This window comes from Falco rusticolus, chromosome 2, assembly GCF_015220075.1.
Source record: "Falco rusticolus isolate bFalRus1 chromosome 2, bFalRus1.pri, whole genome shotgun sequence".
In the NCBI taxonomy this organism is placed as follows: domain Eukaryota; kingdom Metazoa; phylum Chordata; class Aves; order Falconiformes; family Falconidae; genus Falco; species Falco rusticolus.
This window is the reverse complement of record NC_051188.1, coordinates 56,660,357-56,684,864: the sequence shown is the minus strand read 5'-3', so window position 1 is coordinate 56,684,864 and position 24,508 is coordinate 56,660,357. Positions and strand designations below refer to the sequence as shown.

General features: G+C 37.4%; 1 protein-coding gene across 1 annotated transcript in view; it reads right to left on the bottom strand.

Annotated features, from left to right (window-relative positions):
- The window catches only part of IPO5 (importin 5), a 44,940-nt gene that overhangs the window by 4,812 nt on the left and 15,620 nt on the right, over positions 1-24,508 (bottom strand). The window contains exons 7-24 of the mRNA XM_037376003.1: positions 23,808-23,930; positions 23,600-23,720; positions 20,045-20,132; positions 16,874-16,980; positions 14,376-14,500; positions 14,198-14,287; positions 13,933-14,106; positions 13,487-13,705; positions 12,171-12,254; positions 11,232-11,364; positions 11,012-11,133; positions 10,405-10,501; positions 9,738-9,910; positions 9,204-9,315; positions 8,559-8,614; positions 4,778-4,900; positions 3,934-4,153; positions 312-540 (exon numbers count right to left, since the gene is read on the bottom strand). Coding sequence (XP_037231900.1) covers positions 312-540; positions 3,934-4,153; positions 4,778-4,900; positions 8,559-8,614; positions 9,204-9,315; positions 9,738-9,910; positions 10,405-10,501; positions 11,012-11,133; positions 11,232-11,364; positions 12,171-12,254; positions 13,487-13,705; positions 13,933-14,106; positions 14,198-14,287; positions 14,376-14,500; positions 16,874-16,980; positions 20,045-20,132; positions 23,600-23,720; positions 23,808-23,930 — 2,396 coding nt within the window. The remainder of the gene's footprint in view (positions 1-311; positions 541-3,933; positions 4,154-4,777; positions 4,901-8,558; positions 8,615-9,203; positions 9,316-9,737; positions 9,911-10,404; positions 10,502-11,011; positions 11,134-11,231; positions 11,365-12,170; positions 12,255-13,486; positions 13,706-13,932; positions 14,107-14,197; positions 14,288-14,375; positions 14,501-16,873; positions 16,981-20,044; positions 20,133-23,599; positions 23,721-23,807; positions 23,931-24,508) is intronic.

The window sequence follows — 24,508 nt, the reverse complement described above, 5'->3', positions numbered from 1 at the left end:
GCTGATATGTAAGCAGAGTATCAAAAATTTTCCTGAAATTTTCTGTAAAGTTCCCAGCTGATCGTTTCCCATCATGTACATTCAAAGGAGTCAGGAATTTTTCCAAGCCATACAGACATTAGTCAGGATGAGAACATTGACTGTTTATAAAAACAGCAATGATGTCGTGAAAGGCTCGGTTCTGACATTCCAAATTATCTTCTCTAAAGCATACACAGATGAACACCTGGCAGTTTCTCAGTTTTTGGAAAATGCAAGGAAAGAAGCTGTGAACAGGCTTACTTTCTGCATGAATCTCAAGACTGCCTTACCTCTCAATTAAGTCACACAGATAATTAAAAGTATGGACAGCTTCTTCTTTATCTTCATGAAGTGGAAGCCATGATAACCAGTGCGGCAGGACTTCTTCAACATTTACACAGTCAGGCTTGAACTTCATTATCTTTCCTACCGCTGAAATGCAATTCTCCGTTGCATTGACATTTTCTTTGGTTTTGGCATCTGGTGACTGAATGACCCTCACCAGCAATGGAAGCGCCTCTAATTGTTAAACAACACAAGAAAAAAGGTTTAATGCACAATTTTAAGTTATATTATATTAAAAATTCTACAAAAGACTACTGCAGGTATTAAAAGTGGGATTATTTTTTTTTTTTTTGTGGCCCAGCCACCAAAATCCAGTCATCGCAATGTCCCACTATTAGATGCCTCCCTGCTCAATAATCCTATGAAAAACAAACAGATAGATATAGCTATGCAAGGAAACACAAGAAAACAGTTACTGGAAAAGTCTGGATCTGCTTTATAAATTCAGAAGAAAGAAAAAAATATCTTTGTGTCTCTCAATTGGAGTTATGCAATCTACAGCATACAAGACAGGGTAATTTATAGTAAAAACATAGATAACAAGCATTATCTTTTTAATCTAACAGGTTCTATAAACAGAAGATGATGAAAAGCACCAATACAGTGACATTCACATTAATTTGGACTGTCGTGCATGTCTACAGTGTATGCCTGCTGTACATCTATTGCTTCTGTGCACATATATATAAAAATACATATGTACATACACACCTCCCACCACTACAAGATACACTAGGGAAAGCTCATAGGAGTAACCCCTGGTGAATCCACCTGGCACAGTTTAGATCATAAAAATCAAACATCAAGGAAAAAATCTTGCTAGGTTAATAGCAATTATATTTTATTTTTAGTAGTCATGGAGGTAACCACATGCACAATTCAACATTAACATTTCTATCTTGTTTTTAGTTACTAGTGTCTACGCAGACTTCAGAGCACTCTACAGGCATGCAGGAACAATTGTCCTTGTGTTCTTCTGCTAAAAATATAATGCTAAAGCTGTGAAATTCTGTATCAGCACAGAAAACAGGTTGTGGAATTGTGCAGAAAGCACACTCCAAAATAACTCCTCAGGAAAAGCGAGATCTCACACTACTTCATTTTGATGAGTAAGTAGCAGCTTTGCAGTTAAGGAATACACAATGACACTCGCTGTATTAACTTCACTGAATCAGGTTTCTGAAAAATTCAGCTGCTATGGAAAAATATGATTAACCTTCAGCTAGACAAGGATACTTTGATGGGGCTAATAAACATTACAGCACTGCAGAAACGCTGGTCATCAGGCACACTAGCTTGTGTATTGAACGCAGGGTAACAACGCTGGACTCTTCTCAAAGCCGAATTCGATACAAGACTACAGTGTCCAATAAAACTGAGTCTGCCTTTTACACCTCAGTTTTTCATGACTGCTGAAGTTAAATCTCATGTGTTACCTCATACTCCTTAATACTAATGGATGACTGTAGGTGTGTGTGTCCTTGCAACTGGAAGAGCCGTAGGAAGGTGTCAAAATGAATCAGCATAGCATCCTCCCTACAGCTTAGCTTAGACAAGTTTCCTTCTTGCCTAGAAAACAGATCTATTCTCACACATATTGTGGTAGATAATCCCTAAAAACTCCTTTTGACTATAAAAGACCATATTCTGTAATATCTGTGGTTTTTTTCCAAGGACTAACTGCTCTGACGTCTTGTACCACCAAAAGTTTTGAGGCCAACGATACGGTTTAGGAAGAAACACATGCAGTTAATTGATAATATTCACAGAAAATAGCCGATATTCTTCCAACATAAGAAACAGAAGCAACATTGACAGTCACATAACTTGTAACCCCATTTAGAAAGTTACTGATCTGCTGTAGTTGTTCCTTCAGTCTTATTTCTTTGCTCTTTACTCATTCTATTTTTAATTCTTTTTGTTTCATCATAACGTAGCTCTTGTGCCATTTACAAGTTCTCCCTATAGTCCTGTATTTTTTTCAACTGCCAAAAACGCTCATAATACATCTGCTTTTTCTGAACAGCCTCGAGTTCTTTACATACTGCTACAAACTAGCAATAGAACAATATGCCAGTGCTATATATTAATCAGTAAAGAAATTGAATTATAAATAAAAGCTCACAAACATGATGTTTTCAGAGAAGATAGTAAAACCTATGGGGTAGAAAGCTTCTCATGCCACGGATTTACTTTGCTTCTAATCACAGCACACCTTCATCTATTAAAATAAATCATAAAGTTCTTTCATGTACATACAAAATAATTTAAAATACTTTTGAGGTGCCTGCTAATAAGCTATATGCCGTAAAGTAAAAAGGTTCTTTGATATAAACATCCAAGTAAAGGAAAAGCCAAGTGTCTGAGTTTAATCAAGGCTTATTTGTCCAAATACATAGAAAAGGATCAAAGTTGTTGCAAAGTTCAAGTGGGCCAAGGTAAAATCTAATGAATGAAAAATAAGATGAGACTTCAACAGATACTAAGAACCCCCAAAACTCCAAAATTAGAACTGCCTTGACCTCAGCCTCTACTTTATTCTTGGGACAAGACACAAAAACCTTACGGAAAAGTTCACAAAAAACCCCACCACTTCTTAGGAATTATTTTTCTAGACAATTAAAAAAATTAAGGCTCTTAGTGTTTCATTGCAGTGTCTCCCCTCTCTGCTTTTCTCTTTTTTTTTTTAGGACACCTGATCTTGATTGTCACTGTTACATTTACAGTAACAGTGAAAATTACATCTATTGATGCAGGCAAAACTGGTGTTAAAGCCCTAACTTACCACAATTGCATGGTTCTTATTTTCTTACATAATTTAATTCAGTTTTCATTCAAGATACATGTGAAATACATATTTGAAACAGCTCATTAAATAATTTCTTTAAAAAGGAAAAACCTCTGCTAAGGGTTGCTATTTAGTGTGCAGAATTAACTTTGCTGGTTGGCAAGATGACAATTTTGTCTGCAGACAATAATTTCTTTAAATTCAAGACTAATTTTAAGTTTTAAAGAAACTCAAGACATTCAGAAAGAAAAGTGTTTCTGATAGGCATTATCATACTAATTTCATTTCTTAGTTATAGAAATTAGGCTCCTTTTTATATAATGGGAAAGCAAAAAGCCATATTAACTCTATTCTAGGCTACTTCTTAATACAGGTCACTTGTATAACTCTTCCAGACATCCGAAGGGTTTTGCATTCATGTGTAACCACATCAGTCCTAATAAAGAACAACTATGAGACAGGTGTGCACCAGAAAGCTATTTTTTATAAAATGAACATTTGCATGTCAGACCGTATTTTTTAAAAAATGTGTACATTAAGTTCACTAAGCAGTAAGTGTTGCAACAAACTCTACTAAGCAGAACATCATTACAAGCCCAAGGAATTCAGGTACTTTACTAATCATCACCAGTCTGCCACACAGGTTATACTGGCAACCTATGTCGCTGCCAAAGGAGAGAGACCTCATTAACCAGAAGACAAGCAGGTTTTAATTATTTCCCGCCCCCTCTCCCCCAGAATCTCACATTCAAATAGTTTTATCAGACACAAGTGCGTACCTGTGCAAAAAGGACGATAGCTGTCCCCACCGAACTGTGCCATAACTCCAACACCGTAGGCAGCTGCTTGCCTAACCTCCGGGCTGTTGTCACATATTGACTGTAGCATTGGCCTCAGGAAGTATTCAGCATACTTGAACGAGGAGGGGCTGCAGTGCTCTACAATATCATCAAAAATGCACAGCCCCCACTGCCTGTCTGGCCATGGCCTATGTGGACACTGCATCGAAAACAAGTAACATTTAAGCCACCTTAAAACTGGTAATGTTTGTACAGTCCACAATTATATCAACAGAACAGTAACAGTAACAACGGTCTAGTATTTTTATTAAAATCTTTCTGGATTAAATTTAATCCTACAAACACGTAATTTTCTGTAGTGATACTTGCAGCAATACCATAAGCAATACCAAATCCAGGTGAATACCTGAATTAATTAAAAGGACAATGATTTTAGGCTAAAGCCTTTACACACACCATTACTTATACATTATTATCTCAGTTTTCCGCTATTCCGCAACACTTTTTTGGCCCTCTTCTTGAAATCCATTTTAGAGAGTATCAGTCACTCTCAGGTAAGTTAAATTTCTCAAAATAGTTGTGTGTCAATCATCCTGGGTCTTGCAACACAGAAATAAGTAGTAGCACAGCAGCGCAGCTCTTCAAAAGGCACAGGGTACCAACTTCGTACTTCATGCAGAATAAACCTTTAACTGACTCTATTTTGTAAAATAGTAATTGCTACATTCTATCTACCAAGCTCTCTAAGATTCCAGACAGAAGGCCTATTAACACATCAGGAAAAAGTAATCAAAGTCAAATTAAAAGAAAGCAAGGTACTTACAATTAGGTTGACAATTAGCGGAAGTAGCCTTTCAAACCATGGCAGTACCTTCTCCTTATAACTGCTGAATATTGAGTGCAAAATGTCCGATACTTTAGTCAAAATATAAACGTCACTGTCATCCTGGTAGGAGAAGGATACAACCCACATTAAGACTAAGGATCTTTAAAATAGTGGAAGTCACACGAAACACTAAGGTCTCTAAACTAATGGAATACAGTTGTTTAATGATTTGGTTTTGTAAAACCAATCTTTTTAAGTCCACTGTTTTTCAGCTCTTGTTCTAATCACAGAATGACAATCAGAAAATGGTTTGGGTTGGAAAGGACTTTGAAAGATCATTTAGTCCAACCCCGCCTGCCATGGGCAGGGACACCTTTCGCTAGACCAGCAACTAGGTTGCTCAAAGCCCCATCCAACCTGACCTTGAGCACTTCCACAGCTTCTCTTGGCAACCTGTTCCAGTGCCTCACCGTGAAAAAATTCTCCCTTATGTTCAATCTAACCCCACCCTCTTCTAGTTTAAAACTTGCCCCTTGCCCTGTCATTACAGGCCCTGGTAAAAGGTCTCTCTCCATCTTTCACAGGAGCCCTCTTTATATGTGGAAAGACTGCAATGAGGTCCCCCTGGAGCCTTCCCTTCTCCAGGCCAAACAATGGCAACTCTCAGCCTGTCTTCGTAGGAGAGGTGCTCCAGTCCTCTGATCATTTTTGTGGCCCTCCTCAAATGGGTCCATGTCTTTCTTGTACTGGGGACCCCAGAGCTGGATGCTCAGGTGGGGTCTCACAAGAGCAGAGAGGGGGAATCACCTCCTCCACCTGCTGGCCACGCTTCTTTTGATGCAGCCCAGGATACAATTTGCTTTTTGAGCTGTGAGCACACATTGCCAGCTTATGTGCAATTCTTCCATCCACCAGTATCCACGAGTTCTTCTCCACAGGGCTGCTCTCAATTCATTTGTCCTCCAGTCTTTACTGATACTGGGAACTGCCCCACCTCTCAAGCCTGTCCAGGTCCCTCTGGATGGCATCCCTTCCCTCAAGTGCATCAGCTGCACCACTCAGCTTGGTGTCATCTGCAAACTTGCTGAGGGGGCACTCAGTTTTACTACTATGTTATTAATAAAGATATTAAACAGCACTGGTCCCAATACACACCCAAGGGACACCCCTTGTTACTGATCTCCATTTGGATATTGAACCACTGAATGCAACTCTCTGGACACAGCCAGCCTGCCAATTCCTTATCCACAAAGTAATCCATCCATCAAATCCATCTCTCTCCAATTTAGTGACAAAGATGTTTTGTGGGACCATGTCCAAGGCCTTACAGAAGTCAAGACAGATGGCATCAGTTCATCTTCCTTAATCCAACACAGTCACCCCATCACAGAAGCCACTAGATTAGTCAGGCATTATTTGCCCACTGTGAAGCCACATTAGCTGTCTCTAATCAGCTCTCTGTCTTCCGTGTGCCTTGACATAGCTTCCAGGAAAATCTGTTCTATGGCAGGGAAAAATCTTACTGGGCACAGAGTGAGACTGGTTGGTAGCTCCCAGGGTCCTCCTTTTTATCTTTCTTAAAAATGCGTGTTGGTTGGTAGCAGTCAATTGCCTAAGACTTGAAGGTTTGTTTCAGGGACAGAAAATTTTACCAAGACACAGTGTCTTGCACAGATTTACTGCTTCAATGGATTCCCTTTTCAGAGGGCCCTTTTCCTCTTCTATACCTGACAGATACTGTAACAAGCCTGCATTGAAAAGTAAATGGACAACTGTCTTTGTGACAGAAGGTTGTGGCAAAAACATAAGGAATATTAAACCTCTCCTCTTATCACTTAACTTCATTTTTCACCTTGCCCAGTTAATTCATCAAACTGATGAAGTAAAGATCCTTAGCTCAGATCCAGCTATAAACTGATGTTATATCTGCAAGTGAGGATTGCTCCCTGGACAAGCTTGTGTTGTGAAAACGCTTTAACCTTGTTTTAAAGCAGGTTCTCTTCTACTCCCTTAATCAGTTGATACTTTAACAGGCCGGGAAAACAGAATACAGCTAGTTTCTGGTCGCTATTGAGAAATTAGCAAGTATTTCTCACACAACAGGCAGCTTCCCACAACTGGATATTTAAACCTTCCCTGGTTAGACAAGTTCTGCATTATCAAGGCACAATTCAAGCAGTAACTCTGGAACATACACACAAATGAAAACAGAGGTAGAGAACTGCTGCAGGACACCACAAGGTCCACCTGGCCTAGTACTGTCTGGTTACTGATGCTCAGGGGAATAGCATAACACTTGCTTAGTGTATGCCTTCTCCTACCCTCTATCAAATCAGCAGTTTAGTTACTGCCTAAGCTAGGGCTGTATCTGGGTATCTTACTGAAACTACTGTTTGAGTATCTTCCATTACTTTTGTCCTCTATATTTCTGCTGCCTTGAGGTAAGGGCTACAATGAATATATCCTGGGAACAAAAGTGTATATCCAAATGTTACTCATTACCATATGTTAATTCTGTCCATATGGCAAGTAACATTCTGGTCCCACTCCTACTTTCACAGGGTAATGCAGAAAAGTCTTCCTTGCGGTCTTTAGAAAAACATATCAGCAAGGTCAAGTATAAATTAAAGCATTTTTTAAAATGCCTTGCAACTCTGTTGCAGAATATGGATTCAGCTTTTCTGAAACTGCTAGCATTTTCTCTCATTATCAGCATAGAGTGACACATAAGAAAAAAAGATATCAAACTGCCTAACTCACCATCTACCAGAATGAACAGTAAACATTGCAAATAAGAAAGGGAGAAAAATCAGGAAAGGCTCTTGGCTCAGAACTGAAGTTCTGTTATTTTTTGATCCCAAGCAATATGTAGGTGCCAGAAATCTATCCTTTTGAACGGGCTTAATGTTCGAAAAGGAAAGGGGCTCAAGAACTGCATGGTCATTTAAGGAAGTATTTACATATGGGTGCATGGTCTGTTAAGATATATTCTGGAGTCTGTATAGAAAGTTAAACTCATGTAAACAAGCTTCACAATTCAACTTTACATAGTTCAGGTGTGAAGCTTGAGGCAAAAAAATTCCCTAGTCCTTAAATTTACAGAGTATCCTTTACGCCTCATGTTTTAAACAACAGTGATTTATTGTTCTTTATTACTCTCTCCATAGCAATATTGATTTAATAGAACTGTATCTCTTCCATAGTCATCTCCACTTCAAACTAAGAAGTCAGTCCAGTATCTTAGTAGATAAGCAGTCACTTTAGTGTTCTCTCCTAAGCAAACACATTATACGGCAGCTATTCGCCCTGGTGTTCTCTTTTGAAACTACTTTAGGTCTATTCTTTCTGAGACAAGCTCCTGACCTGACACGTCAGAGATCTACGTATCAGAGGTATGTTCAAATTTAAAAGCCACTTAGGTCATAAGGCACAAAGGAAAAGCAAGTCAGCAGGGCAAAGCCTTAGACTATCACTGATACAGCATCTGATGGCACGCTATTTAAAGTCATCTGAGAGTTGTTTGAGAGGATGAAAATGAAGAGCTATATCCTAAACTACTTCTTCCAGTATACTGAACAAGGAAACCTTTTGTATTTTTTAATTCATACATGTAGCGCGATCCGTTTCTTACTGGAAGTTTTCAAGGAATATGGTAACAGAACATTCTTCCAGGAAGAAATAAGATGCGCTGTGCTTTAACCGAGTAGCACAGCATATCCGTTTAATGTATTTCCATCCTGGTGTTTTATGAGTGGAAAAACTCCCCAAACCAACTTACTTCATCTTGTAATGACTCCTCAACTTGTTCATCGTAGTCTTCATCTTGTCTTTTCACTAAATTAAGAAACAGATATTAAACCATTACATTTCCACAAGTGCCTAAGAACTCTGCAAAGGGAAAAAATGATGTAGAAAAATCTAGAAGGTAGGAAACAGTAGCTGAAAAAGCAACAGGGATTTTCTGTCTTTAAGAAGCTTCAAAGAGCTTTCACAGAAAAACGAGTATAGCGAGACAGCTCAGTTTAAGAATGTGTAAAAGCACACAAAATAGAAATAAACACACCAGCTTGTCCACAAGGACAAGAAAAGTGCATAGAAATAAGTAACTACCATTGCTTTAACAAAACTGCAAAGACTTCATATTAAAAAAACCCACAGAAACGACATCATAGACATGTGCATTGCCTTCAAGTCAATCTGTCCATCAGCTTTTGATTAAACTGCAGTATTTCTGCAAATGATACCACCTTCATCCTCCCAGAGCTTACAAATATAATTAATGGAATCTGTTGTTTTAAAGCCCAATTACCTTACATAAATATACAAATAAAAGAAATCTGAGCTAAGGGTTCAGAAATTATTAGGAATTCTGCTTTAAAGGATAGCCATTATCACATGTTAACAGGAATTTGTGTTAACTTACCTTGTCTTAATTCTTGATTTTTAAAGTGCTCTTCTAGTTTTCCTTTCAATATTCCTCCAAGTTCTTCAAAGTGTTCATTGTTAAGGCATCCATCTCCCATCACCTCAATGCACTAGTGAAATAAAATCATCAGTCTTTCCAGCTTTAAGCTACATGAGCAATCTCAGATCTAAGCACACAGAGAACATTAATACATGCTCTGCTTTATGTCATCACTAGCAGAAATAATAGTAATAGAACATTCATATTGTAATCAATGCTCTAACTATAAAAGTAAGGTATTTCAGTGGGGTGAAGTTAAAACGAACAAATCTGATAATTATTTTAGGTTAATACCTTGGTATTTTAGTTCTTGCAAAAAAAGCACACCTAAGTTTTTCCAATCAGCTACAACATTTACAGTTGAACCAAAGTTCATGTAGAGGAAGCCTTGCATTTCTTACAGCCATTTAAATGAACATCAGCCACGCATCCTTCCTTACTGTAAAAAGCTATGAACAGTAACACCACAAAATTTGAAAGGAAGAAAGTTACCTTTGCAAAAGAATGCATTATTTCTGACAGAACATCTGAATCTGGTTCTGTTCCAATGGCTTTGATGAGCGCATCACACATGAAGTGCCACATCTGTGTGAGGTATTCTGGCCCACGAACTCTAGCACATTCCAGAAGGAGGGGCATCGACTCTGCGGCTGCCACTCGAACGCGTTTCATTATTAAGGAAATAAAACAACTCAGGCCAACATAAAGTGCTTAGAATTTAAGCACCGACCACCATAATGAAGCTATCAATTTTCTAGCTGTAATTGATTATTTTTTATTACAGTCCAGTGCATTTGATTTCTTAATTAGATACAGATCAAGATCATAGTAAAAGTAAACTGTTTGCTACTTAAAAGTTTTTAGAAGCCTGTTTCAGGCCATGATGGAAAAGCTATTCAAGTTCTCCTTCACACTGTTGGCACAAACATCACTTTCTCTACTGTCTGCTTTCAACATTATAGACACGCTTATTTAAAAAGAAACTAGGGGAGAAAGTGGGATACATTGCCTAAAACAACGTCCTCAGAAACAATTTCTGCTGTAAAGCAACAGAATATTTTAACACTAACACTTTCAATTCATCTAGGAAAACAGTAAGCATGACTGATTCTTCCAAAGCAAGCTTCCATTTTCACAGTACAATTTGTTAATAGGATATCATCGTGGAAATAGAACTTCAGCAAGGGAACCATCAGCTTTACAACTTGCTCTGTGTATTCCACAAATCCTTCTTTTAGCTCTTTTGCATAGCAAACCTGAAAAACAAAGCACAGAAGTGCCACCTCTAAGGGAAAATACCATTACTGATACTTTTTGACTGTGTAATGGTGAGAAAGATTGTTAAAAGTTTAAGTTCTTAAAATTTACTTAAAAACCCATGCAATAATCCATTTACGTACCCCCTCCACTGTGGTATTTTACGAAACCCTGACAGCAGCGTCAGTTCTCACTCTTAGTACATAAGTGTACTTTTCAAACTGAATTCAGAAACATCAGTATTTGCAAAAAGGAACTACTCCAACATCTCAAATTCCTTAGAAGTTTTGCCAACTAAGGAAAATTATCTGTTATTGAAGCTCCAAACTAAAATTATTTTTAATCAAGTAAGCCACACATCACAAACTGTCTGAAATCCAAACTTAACACTATCACTCAAAGAAAACCAGAACTATTTCATTTGATGAAATAAAGAATATTTTCATTACAGATTTTGGCTTCAGACTCAATTGTCCAGCAATACATAGATACTAAAATTGTCATCTTACCAGCATCTGGCATGCAGTTGCTTTTTCTTCAAGGCCTGCAGTTTTAATTCCAAAACTCTGCTGATCTCCTAGGTTTACAAATTCCCACCCATCATCATCACTCATATTCTCCATATCTTGTGCTGTTATACAGAGGGGAAGAAAAATAAAATAAATCTAGAAGTGCTACAAAATCATTTATTTCAGCACTTTTTCAAGCAAAATTTTATCTTTAACCTACTGTCTAAGAGAGCTACTTCAGGTTTAATAGACGCAGTCTTCATTAAAGGCCCCATGACAACTGGAAGGTACTGCTGAAATTCCTTTCCAAGAATTTTACACATTCTGGCCCATGCTGAGATCATGTAAGAAATCTATAAAGAGAATAGTGTCAGAATTTTCATGTCCCACATTTCATTTTAATGCATACTTAAAAGGAAAGCATAAAGGAAGAATATTATACAATAGGACTTTTAAGAAGCATTTGTCAGCAGTGCATAGAACTTATTTCAAAGAGAACTCATCCAATATACAATCCATATAAAAATGCATCTTCAAAAGACTCATCCCAAGTCTTTATTTGTAGCAACACATTGACAGTACCTCTGATCACAGCTGCTATACATGTAAAAATGTGACAGTATAAGATGTGCTTGTAATGCAATCATGGCTATCTTGAAAAATAACTTTCTTTCTGAAACAAATAATTCCTTGAATTTAAATGATACTACTGAGCCGCGTTCCTGAAAATAGCAAACAGAGCAAAAGAGTGCAGTACTGTATTTTCAGAGGAGTGATTGTTTTCAGATGCACAAGTCAAAATAGCTCTCCGCTCATTAGAACAGCTGTCTAACAAGTCTTGTTGAACTATTTATAAGAAGGTGACAGCAAGGGAATAGGTCATAGAATGCCAAACAAAGTAGGTACTAATAGACAAGAAACCATTACCCACATGCTGAAATTTCTTCAGCAAATGTAAGTCCTGGAAGTATCATTTCCTAAACACACTTGTGTGAAAGATACTAAGGTCATCTTAGGACAATGAATCTCCGTTTTTGTGAGACATGCTGAACAATTAGTCTGATGGTGTAATTTCATGGGGGGCGGGGCAGAAACATCATCTGTACAAAAACCTTTTTAAATACTAACCAACAAACTATGCACTATAATTTTAACATACCTGTGGATCATCATCTTCTAGATCACTGAAGTCTGTCTGTGTCTTCAATAACAGCTGCATTACATCTGATGCATCCTGCATAAACTAGAAACAGGAAAAAACCTACATGTTTTTAAAGGCAAATTAAAAGGATTCTTTTCAGAGACTTAAATGGTCACTGAAATTGTTTGGTGTTAAGTCTAACACACTATCAAGACACAAGCTAAAGCTGGAAATAGACTGAAATGCAGATAAAAGTGAAAGCACGGGTTCTTTTTCTGGAAGCATCACCAAGTCATTCTGGTGTTAAGTTTCACTGTACCTCTGTTCATACACTTGAAAGCAGAGCTCTATTTAAATAAAACACTACATAAATAAATACTAATACAAAAAATATCTGACAATTTTAACTTCCTTAGATATCCTCCTTACTACTGTGACTACTTTATGGAACCGGGATAAAAGCTGACAGCATGAGCTACTTAACTCATGAGTTCATAACGTTTTAGGTCATATCAGATGCCTCAATGACGTTACACCTACTTCTTTTCACTCCCCATGTTTCCCACAGTCCTCAAAGTAATTTATTAAACATTAGTTATGTTTAACATCTGTTTAAAATTTAGTTGCATGAGTGGCAAGTTTACTGGTCGTCCTAAGTTGAAGGAAAGGGATGGTAATTTTGGAGGGGGGCTGTTAGTATTTTTGTACCACATACATCACGTTATTTTACTTTGAAGTGTGACTTTGTTTTCCTCACTCAATAAAATGAAAGTCTGTAAACCGTAACGTGAACTTGCTATCAGAACATCACTTAAAGACTCATATAGTCATTCACAGTTGTTTCTTGGTACCTTTACAGAGAGATGTTTTAACTAACTTATCTAAACAAATCTCCTACCAAATACATCAAGCCTCATGACAAACAAGTACATCAAGTGTTATTACAAGCACATTTAAACTTTCTTCAGGCATCCACATACAAAAGTTATGTTGTTTCCTTTGAACTACATACATTTTACCTGCCATTCTGACACTGCCTAAATTGGATGCTCCAGTATTTCTCTCAAGGCAGAAAAACCCGAACAAAGAAAAAATTATTCCTTTCAACATTGTTCAGTGTGACAAGAATAACTTAAGCTGTAATATTTTCGTCAGATTCTATTGTAAATCTAAACAGCAAGATAGCCACCTTAGAAATAAAAACAGGAAGACAAGCACAGAAATCAGCAACAGCTATGTGTTTAACAAGTGAATATATTAATTCAATGTTAACACCGCAATAAACAAAGGCATTTTAAAATACATTTAGACCGTTAGATAAGATCTCAGCTTACCTTTTCTTTACCAACAGCAAGACCAATTAGGCTGATGCATTCAATAGTCTTTCCTCGTAAAAGTCTTAATTCCTTCTGAACTGCATTCTCCACAATGTGTTTTAAAGAGGGCATAAATAAATCATAGTAGGGAACAAACTTCTCCTCTGCTGTATCTGCAACTGATGCAATTGAAGTCACAACTTGCTCCAAAACTAGCTTAGTGCCTTTCTGTATCAACTTGGAAAGAAGAAGAATAAAGTGTTATATTTCTAAAGCACATTATTTTATTTAAAAGCATGCCAAATGTAAAAATCTGTTTTTGTATTTATCCTAATTCTTGCCGATTTAGACCAGTATCAGCAGATATGTATACTGGCTTATTTCGGAGACCTTAGTTCAGCTATACCTGTTCTGCTATGTGACAAGGTTACCCTCCATGAAACAGTTTGTTCAGTATATTATACCTCTTGTAATTTTATCACCATAGTGGAATGAAGATGCTTCACTAGATTATCCAAATATGGAATAAGCAGTGACTTGGGACAATCTTCAGTGAAGTTTATGAGTGCTGCAGCTGCATGGGCTTGAACACGCTGGTTGCCTTGATCCTCCATGGTTTGCAGAAGAGCTGCTATCACCTGAAAAAAGAAATGTTTATTTTCAAAGAAAAATTTTCTGAAGGTGACATAGTTTTATAATTAATTTTTTTTTTACTATTCTACTACTTGCCTTCTCATGAAATTTCTTTTGAAAACCCGGTGCAAAGTCAGTTGCCATTTGTCCGATAGCATTACAAGCAGCGTATCTCACTCTTGGATGCTGAAAAAGTTATTTCCCTCAAATAGTTAACAAGTCATGGCAGCAGAAATGAAAATAATTTTGAAATAACTAACAGAATTATACTCACAGGATCCTGAAGGAATAGCAAAACAAAATTAACTATCTCATTTAAAATTCCCTCCATCTGTTGGTGGCAACCTTCTCCAATGGCTGAGAGTGCCATCAAGCCAGCATGCCTGTATTTCCAGTCAGCTACAGAAGAGTAAAAATGAAAATAATATTTAATTCATTTTGGAAGCTAAAAAGCACTGCAAAGAGAAATCACCTTTTGGGGGTGGGGGCAGGAGAAGGAAGAGTGACAAATAGGAGAGGGAAAGGAAATTTATGCATCTACTTGATTTGTTAAATACTTTCTACTTTTCCTTATACGAACTTCCAGAGATGCACAAAAATTTAAGTATCCAATCCACGCCAAATCCAGACCTAGAAAAAAGAATTCTTCACTGCTGATACAACTACGTACATAGTACTAATATCTGGGAACTGCATTTTAATTAAATGAGCTAACCAGGGAAACATCAGGACAGTATTTCTTTTTCCCTGTTCCCCCTTTCCTTTTTTTTTTTTTTAATGGTACCAAAACAGCCTATACCTTTAGGTCAGGGGCAGAAAAACATCTAGTGAATCAAACAATATCTAAATTTAAAACAACTCCATAAGCAGTACTGAACTTTTCAGCAGTCTCCCCAAGACTGTTTAAGAACAGTAACATTCCATTTAGGGATGTAAGGCTTTCCTCGCCAAGTCTTATTAGCCCATTCTCAGGCTAGTGGGTATTCTTGAAATGGATCTTTCATGCTCTTCTCCTTTTTCTGTAGGCAAGGGAAACATATAAGAAACTCCAATTTCTTTTAATTTTTAATTATTTTTTTTCCAAAATCTTTCTCTGTGCTAGAAACCATGGGGATTACAGAAAAGAAACCCAGAAGAACAAACAGGTTTATCAAGCAACCTGTGGGAAAGGCATGTAACAGAACTTCTTTCCCAAAATAATGCAACATTTCATTATTGGTAGGTAATGCATTACGTTCTTGGAATGAAGAACACTGAAGTTCAGAGCACTGGAATCCTGACACTCAAGCTTCTGTCTGATCAGGATGAGATGAAATATTATCTTCACAGAAGGTACAGTGAAGAAGCAGTTTATTTTGCACTGTTTAAGTTCATTGCACGTTCCTAGTTAAGCCTGCACCTCTTATTACTCTCATTGTACTACTATTAGCACGCATTCCAGACTTGAAATTAATGATTCTACAAAATGAAACACAATCATGTTTGGACCATCTGATACCTAATCAAAACCCAGTAGTTTTAAATTATTATTTCAGTAAATATTTGTGAGAAAAGCAGAAAGGCTGGGAGAATGGAAAGCTTGATTTCTGAGAGAACTGATGATGTTTTAATCTAAATGTCTTCATCCTTCCTCCTAATTCCCGACCAGTGAGAGCCTCTGAACCAAACATTTTCTATTGCATTTCCCTTTCCCAAAGAGTACTAACAGTTATGGAAAGCTCTGACCCAGCAGAAAGAAAGCATCAGGCATCAACTGCACGACTTCTCCCCTTCTCAGGAGTCAGGTCTTCAGCCATCAGCCTTCACACCTTTCTGTGGGTACTACAAAACTAGGCATTAGCTAGCCTTGGAGCTTTTAACACTGGAAGAGTCAAGTTAATCTGCTTCCTTAATAAAACTTACTTTACAAAAAAACACCATTCCAAATAGACTCTGTAAGTGTCCAGACTTTGCAGGTGGTCCTATGTTCCATATCCAATACTGGAACAGCCTTTTTTGGACTGGGTTTTAAATCACAAAGCAGGAAAAGTACCCAGAACTTTTGCATTTTCTTCTACTTCAAGAGCTCAAAGCACAGGTCAAGTGAAAGTACACACAACACACAATATTTTTTAAAATGATTGCCTGAGCAAGCACTACAGGTATTTTAAGAGGAAAAGCAGCATACAAAGCAACTGATAAGAATATATGGAACCACCTCATGAAACAACTATTAAAACCAGCATACCAAAAGACAGCCAGCCTGCCATACACTTGTATATTTTGGTCCACCAAATTACAGGGGGAATAAAGAACAAATTTTACTCTAAACTGTAATATATTAAAATTTAATTTAAATGCAGCACTTCTGAAGAAGAAAAAAAATTGAGCTACAGAACAACAGGTGGCAGTTTAGGCACACTTAAGGTACTGTGAGGCACTGTATACTGAGTTACAGAGAATATTCTAAAGTAAAAAAAAAAAAGTCTCCCCTTATTTATATGTAATTTAGACTGTGAGTTTAAAAAAAAAAGTACTGTTTTGGTTTTGACATGTCTGTTCAGCTGTCCATGTTCCAGAAAAATGTTGTAATGCACTGTACACAAGTTTAATACATCACTGTCTAAGAAAGACACAAACTTCCAAGTTCACAGCATTTACAGTTTTTGCCACTGAAATCAAACATGGAAGTGTATACAAATATATCAAGTAGCTAAACATGAAGATTTAGGAGGCATCAAAGTTCATGGAAAAGACAGAATTGTAAAAAAAAACCAAACCACCATTACTTACGATTCTGAAGCATTTGCATAATATGTTCTTTAATCATAGGTAAAACAAGTTTTCCTCCAAGGCCACATGCCATCCTGTCCAGTGCACTCTCACCAGCAACTGCATTGCTAAATATCAATTACAGAAGTATCAGTGGTCTGATATCTACAATAAAACGAAGAGTCCAACAGGGCACAGAAGGGCCCTTTCCTGCAGTTCTAGTCTTCAAACTTTTGCCCTCTGAATACATGAGCCTCCATAAGTACATAAAGCATACCCAAACCTAAAAGCACAAGCAACAGTCACAACGCAGTTATTTACCCCCACCTCAACGTTTACTATCTGTAGCCCATTGATTAAGTCTAGTACAAAAGAAACTTGGGCCTTACTAGCACTGAAGGTATAGACTGAATTTTGCAATAACTACGCATATCTAGAAAGCTGAAATTAAATTTGCAATGAAATAAGCAATAACACTGGCCATCATCTTTTTGTCATGAGAACACAAACCAGTTCAGACTTGCTATGAATCTGGTGAACCAGCAGAGTTCAAGCTCTGGCACATAAGAGACCTTTCTTGAACAGCTGCAGTAGCAGTACTCTAGTAGCGTGTTCTCTGCCAATGACTCAGGCAGAAAACATTCAGCCCAGGTGAGGAATTTGCGACTCTCAGCCAGTTCCAGAACTGACAATAGCCAAACATTGTTTGTGTAAAGTGACCTGTTCCACCCGATAGAATTATTCCCTACAGAAAAGAGCAAGGAAGTTTCCAGGACAGAGATAACTACTAGCACTGAAATAACTCAAGGTTATTACAGTCCATCCTAGACACCCATGCTGATGGAAGAGCTGAGTAATGGTTCAGAAAGGGACAAATCTCCTTCTTGAACTTTCAAGTGTCAGTCAGTTATGTCCCCAAGTCTCATTACAAACCATAAACAGTCTAGAAACTTGCATGCCATGAACAAAGGCATCTCTACAAAGATATTGACAATATAGTATTTGTTCTTTAGATTAGTCAGGTTCAAATAAAGACACATCACCAGCAGGACAACAGAGCATGGGCACACAGGCTTAGATTGCAGCAAACCTACTAAAGTTAATGGCAACTTTCATCTGAAATTACATTCTTTGAGTTCTTTCCTCCCACCATTAATTCATACATTCAGCTTGAGGAAATAAAGATAGTTTATCTTAGAAAAATGACCACACACTTCTGCAATGTTTGCAAGGCTTTTGCCAGGAAAAGAGGAAGTTGGATTAACCTTTTCCTCCTTTTGAATTTCACTGTTCTCTGAAATTAGAGCAACAAAAAACTGGAAATGCTAAAATATTCCCTGCTGCTTTTGTGTAGGCTGACTCACATCCCCCTTAGTCAGATCCAAACACACCCTAACGTGGCAACAGCCTGATGATGATTAGCCTGTTTCTTAGATTGCAGAGAAATTCTAGTCTTCTTACAAAGCTACAAAGACTCAAGCACCAGAAGAGGTTAGCATGCACATCAGCTAATCAGCAACTCTCCACAAAGGTGAACTTCAGTGGTGGGCAACAGAGTAATATGAGTAAACCTGCCAAAATAAAAAAAACTAACACCACACACAGAGTCACGAAGAGACTAGCTGATATCCAATGTCTAAGCCTCAAGCTTTCTTCTTACTTTGAGGGTCAAAGGAGCTATGTTTCTCCTTTGGGCTAAGTTGCTGAGCATAACTTGTTTTCTGATCTTTGCTCGCTCTACTTCAACTTGTAATAAAAAAAAGACCTTTTTCACTCAAAAATTCATACACAGCTAATGCATTTAGAAGAACAAAGTTACTCTGCTGACAATAAAGAGATACTGGCATGCCTCAAGTGGATGATTCAGAGTACTTACTAAACTGCCTAAAGCAGGCCATCTGAATAAAATTCCACACCCTGAAAGGCTTTATGAGGATCTGAACTTAATAGACTACTTCCCCTTGAAATTTGTCTGAATGAAGAGATCCAAATACTTGACAAACCTGAAGGCAGTGGTGCCTGACAGTTCTAACTGTATGGCAAAATTTCAAAGCTGAGGAAACAGAACAGGTTAAAAGGATCTGGTCTACCATGTGAGAGGGGGAAGAAAGGACAGCTTACTTTCAATTCCATAATCAAGGGGAACAAGAAGTATTCCAAATCAAGCAGAGATTAAACAGGTTCTTCCATAAATTCCTGTGCATCAGTTTTGCAAGTGTCTTTACATGTCTGATACCTAGTAGAAGTTGCTATAAATTTCAGTGGTAAATCAACATTGCTTATCTTCCTATGAAGATCTCAAAGTATTCTGTGACAAATTGTTTCAAAACTCTAATTACACCTGAGTCTCAAAGGTGATGCCAGATGTGGCAAAAAGATGTCTAGACATCCATGTCTTTACAGAAGTGTGGCAATAGTTATCTGCCACCTTCTGCTTCATTCTAGCTGTATTTGGACAAGAGCAGATGTAACAGGATGCTGTAGACAAACCACTGTTATTCTAGTGAAAAGTTGGAGCAAGCTACAAAGCATGCAGGAATAAGCAATTTAGAAAGACTGGACATCTTTAGTAGATCTTTCTCACCTAAGACACAACAAGATAGTGTTAGCCATACCAAAGGATTTAAAATAATAGCAAAATCGTAGTATTTTTGAGCCAGATGAAATCCAGCAAGAAATTCCATTATGTATTCTGATGTCCCTTCTAAGGTAGGCAGTTTTTTTCTTTAACACCACCTTTTCAAGGGTACAGGAAAATAGGAAGAGATTGGTTGCAGATGATTAAACAGGTCAGTATCCTTCAGCTTTGGTTCTAGCTAATATCAGGGTAAGCCCTCAATTTAAGGTGTTAGGAAGCACTGACTTTGAACTGAGTAACATGAATGACAGACGAAACAGAAGTTTGCAAAGTTTACAGTGCAAAACAGCAGACATGCATCTTGTAGAAGTAAGCTACAGCAATACACAAATATGGAAAGAATTTACCTACTTGCTAATCAGTTCCTAAATAACCTACATATAAACTGTCTGAGAACACTCATACATACTGCTCATGACCAAGGGAACAAAACTAGAAGACTTACCTGAGCAAAGAAAAAGTAATGCACTGCAGTCATTTGCATCCTGCACTTAAAATCTGCCTTTAGCCACACAGTCCCGATAATATATTGAAACAACTAGTTTTATAATTACCTGTCAAAATCATCATCTTCAAGCTCATCTGCATTTGCCCAATCTTCATCTTCTTCCAAGTCAACCATCATTGCTAACATCTGAGGAACTGAAAAAAAAAAATTTCAACTCAGGTTGCTTTCTTAAAATAGATTCTTAAATAACAAGCATAAATTTCAAGTTCTTTCCTTTTAAAAAATCATTGAAGAAACATAACTTCTTCCAGTATCAGATAGTCAAGTCTGTCGAACTGCATCAGCCAATAATTCAGAGTAAGTTCTCAGAAAAGTATTTTCAGAACATTCAAATTGAGACTGAAAACACAGTTGAGTATTTCTTACCAAAACTAACAGCATAAAGCAAATTTCTTGTTAAATCATAAAAATTATGGAAAGTAAATTCCCTAAAAAAGTCTAAGTTCCTTGAAAGAGTTCAAAATAGTATTATACGCCTTAAGAAGTCAGACGTACTTAATTCTTTTTGCTGAAACTGACATCATCCTTTGAACATTTACTGATGAAAAAGACTATTCATTATGGAAGACTACTATTCAACCCTTAGTTTTACTAACGTGATAAATTTTGTTAACTACCTGTACAGTGGTCACTTAGCATAAAGCTTTACTTTTACAATAAGATAATGGTTCAGAACTTGAGGATTTTCCCCACTTAATGTAAATTTTTGTTTTGTATCATTAAAATATCTTGCATGTTTCCTACTTCTACATCTGTAGATCGATTCTGTCTGTTTTTCTCAGTATAAGTCTTTAAAGACTATTACACAATCTTTATCATAACATTCGACTGTTATGCAATAAACATCACCTACTCTTCTGAGTTGTTCTCACAGGAGGAAGGAGTGCAGCAATTTGTCTATTGTAAGTCTGCCTGTTCCTGTGCACTTCAGAAGCCCAAGGGGTGAAAAGTATACCTTGCACTTTCAGAGCAAAATAAGGAGCTCTTAAGTATTGTTTGTGTTACACCAACCACTCAGAGCAGTTGTTTGAATTCAACATCATGTATGCAAAAAAGCTTCACTTTGCCCTCAAGACAAAAGTTCTCAGTCAAATACGCAACCTTTAAGACCCTTCTTAGGACAGTCCACCACATATGGTGAAGACAGGCATCATAGTTAACTGTCCTTTACAGTACCTATGACAGAAGCACAACCCTACGCAAACTGATCTCACCATACGTCTGGACAGATGAGAAACTTCTGGTGAGCTGATGATAGAAGAAAATGTTGCTCACTGACAACACTGTGGGTCAAGTATCAAGAAAAGACCAAATTATGGATTGATTTGCTTGATGTAGCCACGTATCTTCAGCCAGAGATTATACCATGGTTGCAAAAACCTTCACAGTGCTTTTATATACATATCAAGATAACTTAATCCACGCTATGAACTCTCTAGCATGATGTCCACATGTCAGAATTCCGTATACTCACTAGTCACTGAAAAGAATTTCCTCAAAAAAAATACAATTACAGCCCAGAAGCTCTTCAGACACAGATACTCATAAGCACACAGGTGAAAATAATGTATCATCGCAGCTCTGAAATATGGAAGTCAACCATCATCTGTCACAAATGCTATGTGGTTCCAAAAACTGATGGCATAGCGTTCATTGCTACTAACAAATAAAGCTGAGAATAAACTGCCATGTAAAGCTGTCTGGCCAACATCATATCTAGAACCTGCAAAAGCCTGTGAACATGTTGTTTCTTATTGACATTTAATATGAATGTGGTTGCCAGTAAATATAGTTTCACAAAGATTTATTTTTTAAATACAGAGCTGTGCATTAAAGTTTCAACATTGTCCCAGAAAGCCCTCAAAATTCAATTATTGCCAATATATAGAGTATTTACAAACAAGTGAAGAATGAGCCCGCTAAGCCTGCTTCTTTTCAGAGGCATGCCAGGACTCTCCATTTTCTGGCAACTGAGCAAAACCACAGCCAAAGATAGGCTGCAGCTCTTATTTCTAGGGGGAAAGCAATAAAACACTCTACTGTCTTGAACACTGAGCTCAGGGAGAGAAGTCTGAATCCAGATGGAATTTCTGAGTAGGTACTGGTACACAGGACACAGACTTACTTCTAAATCAGCATCATGTTCAGTAAAACCAGCATAAGATGACAGTTTTGCCTAAGACCCAGTTCTAGTTGTGAGGATCAAGCGATGTAGCAACTTTTTAGTGGAATGAAAACAGAAAGCCTTACAAACTAAGGCACAAAACCAAGACAAAAGCAATCCCTTTTGGCTACTTTTTTATCATTCTCTGAACATAACCCCTTTCCTAGCTCTGCAGAATAAATGTCTTTCATCTTAGTGATTCATTAATATTAACAGCAATTTTACAATGGGCTGCAAACCAAAGGTATTTCATCCTCATATGGTGCCTTATCTTAATACAGTATCTTAATACAAATATTTCATTCCTGAACAGCAACCAGCAACCCAATATAAAAGTAATACATTCTAAAGAGATATGAGGCACCTCATTATGCTGCCTGACCAGCAAAGAAGCTTGTGATGATTTGGGGACAGCAAGTGTCAAGCATTAATAGTCCCAACGAGCTATAGGATACAGTGAAAATGCAGCATTGTAAAAAATTTCAAATTTAAAAATAAATTCTAAAAGGATTTGTTCTTAAAAAAACTATTCTACAAGTAAACAAAACTTCAACTCCTAGTCAACAGTTGCAACATGTAAGCCAAATAGATCCAGAAGTTTTATAATTATTTTAGTGACATGTATATATGCAAATTTCCCCAGTCCATGCACACAAGAAATTTGCCTTTTAACAGATTGCCTTTATGCAAGTTTCAGAAAAAAGTAAGGATCTAGGCAAATACAAGTGTGACAGGGAAGGAAAAGAATCCTTCCAAACAGCAGGCTACACTGCTGTGTCACTGCCCTGATCCACTCACAAAAAGGTTTTAAAAGCCAGAGAAATACCAGTGTGTACAGTATTGCTGCTGTGGATGTCCAGAAGACAGTTATTTTTAGTATCTCAAATAATAATGCACGATTTTAAAAGTGCCTTTCCAAAGAATGTACAATCTGCATGTTAAATAGACTAATTAGACTACCTCTAAGTATTTATATAAGCATCTGATTTTGAATTCACAGCTTTAACTCAACACTGAAGCTCAATATGCATGCTGAATTCCTTCAGTCTTCAGTTGCCAGCACCACAGAGTATCTGGCCTACATGTCAAACTTCAAACACAGAACTTCAGAACTAAACGCATCAATTTTTTTTTTTCAGTACAAATTCCCAAAGCCAGCAGAAAAGCATCAAAGTAGCTTTTTCCTTGGGAACACCAAGAATCTACTGTATTTTTATTCAAACTGTTGGTGGCTGCATAAGCACAGATTAATTTATGCAGAGTCATAAAAAGAAGGGTTTTTTTCTCTAAGAAAACTCTTTTCAGTGGCACTTAAAGTTATCAGCACCAGCAAACTGTGAGTTTGACATGGTTTTGTCACTGACCACCTGCAAAGTCAGTTTAACACTGTAAAGGGAGGCAAACTGTTTCAACAAAGAAAATGAGTAAAGTACTTACTAGCTTGCGCAACAACGTTTGTATGCCTCCTCAGCATAGCAGCAGCAGTTTCTGACAAGGTCACGATTACTTCAAGCGCCAACTGACGCTGCATGTTACTCAGACTGGCATCTGCACACAGCTACAATCCAGAAGATTAGAGCAAACTGTTAGAAAAGAAGTTTTGAGGTGGGAAGAGTGATTTTTTTAAAAAAAATCCTAGCTTTACCTTCAGACTTAGTTGCAATGTAGGTTCTAAATGTGGTCGTAAATACTTGGGAACAGAATCTGCAATTTCTACAAGGGATTTCAGAACAGAGTCGTCATTTTGGTAGCAGGAATCATTTACAGCCTATGAAGATATAAGATGAAGATAAGTTAAATAAAAAAAAATACTATGAATGGGAGCGCTGTTACAGAAGCAATGTGATTAACCGTGTTCTGGTCTCTGAACAGTCTCGTTCAGCTTCAGTGGCTTAGCATTAGTAGCTAAAGTAGTTGAAGCCTTTAGGCTGCAAGAACTGATTTAGAGTAAACTTTTTGTTAAAACTAATGCTGCTAAGAAAGAACTAGCTGAAGCTGGCAAATACAAGTGGCATGAAGAATGACCAAGGAGACAATTCCGTGAGAATGAAGTAACTTCAGAACAAGGCCAGCCCAGCAACAGTGAAAACCAGTAAGAACTCAAAGAGACCACTGACCAGAATTAAGTGATTGGACTTGGGTATCTGGTGATGGGTGGTATAGGTATAATTGAGAGGCATGAACCAGGGTAGGGGTCCCTCTCCAGAGTCACCCAGCTCGAGCTGTAACCTGAGAACTAATAAAAAACTAACTGAAACCCTTAATTCAGACTTCGTATTTTCAGTGGGATCCTAGGGTCGCACCCCACTACAGCGGCCAGCGTGCATAAATCCATAACAACTACAA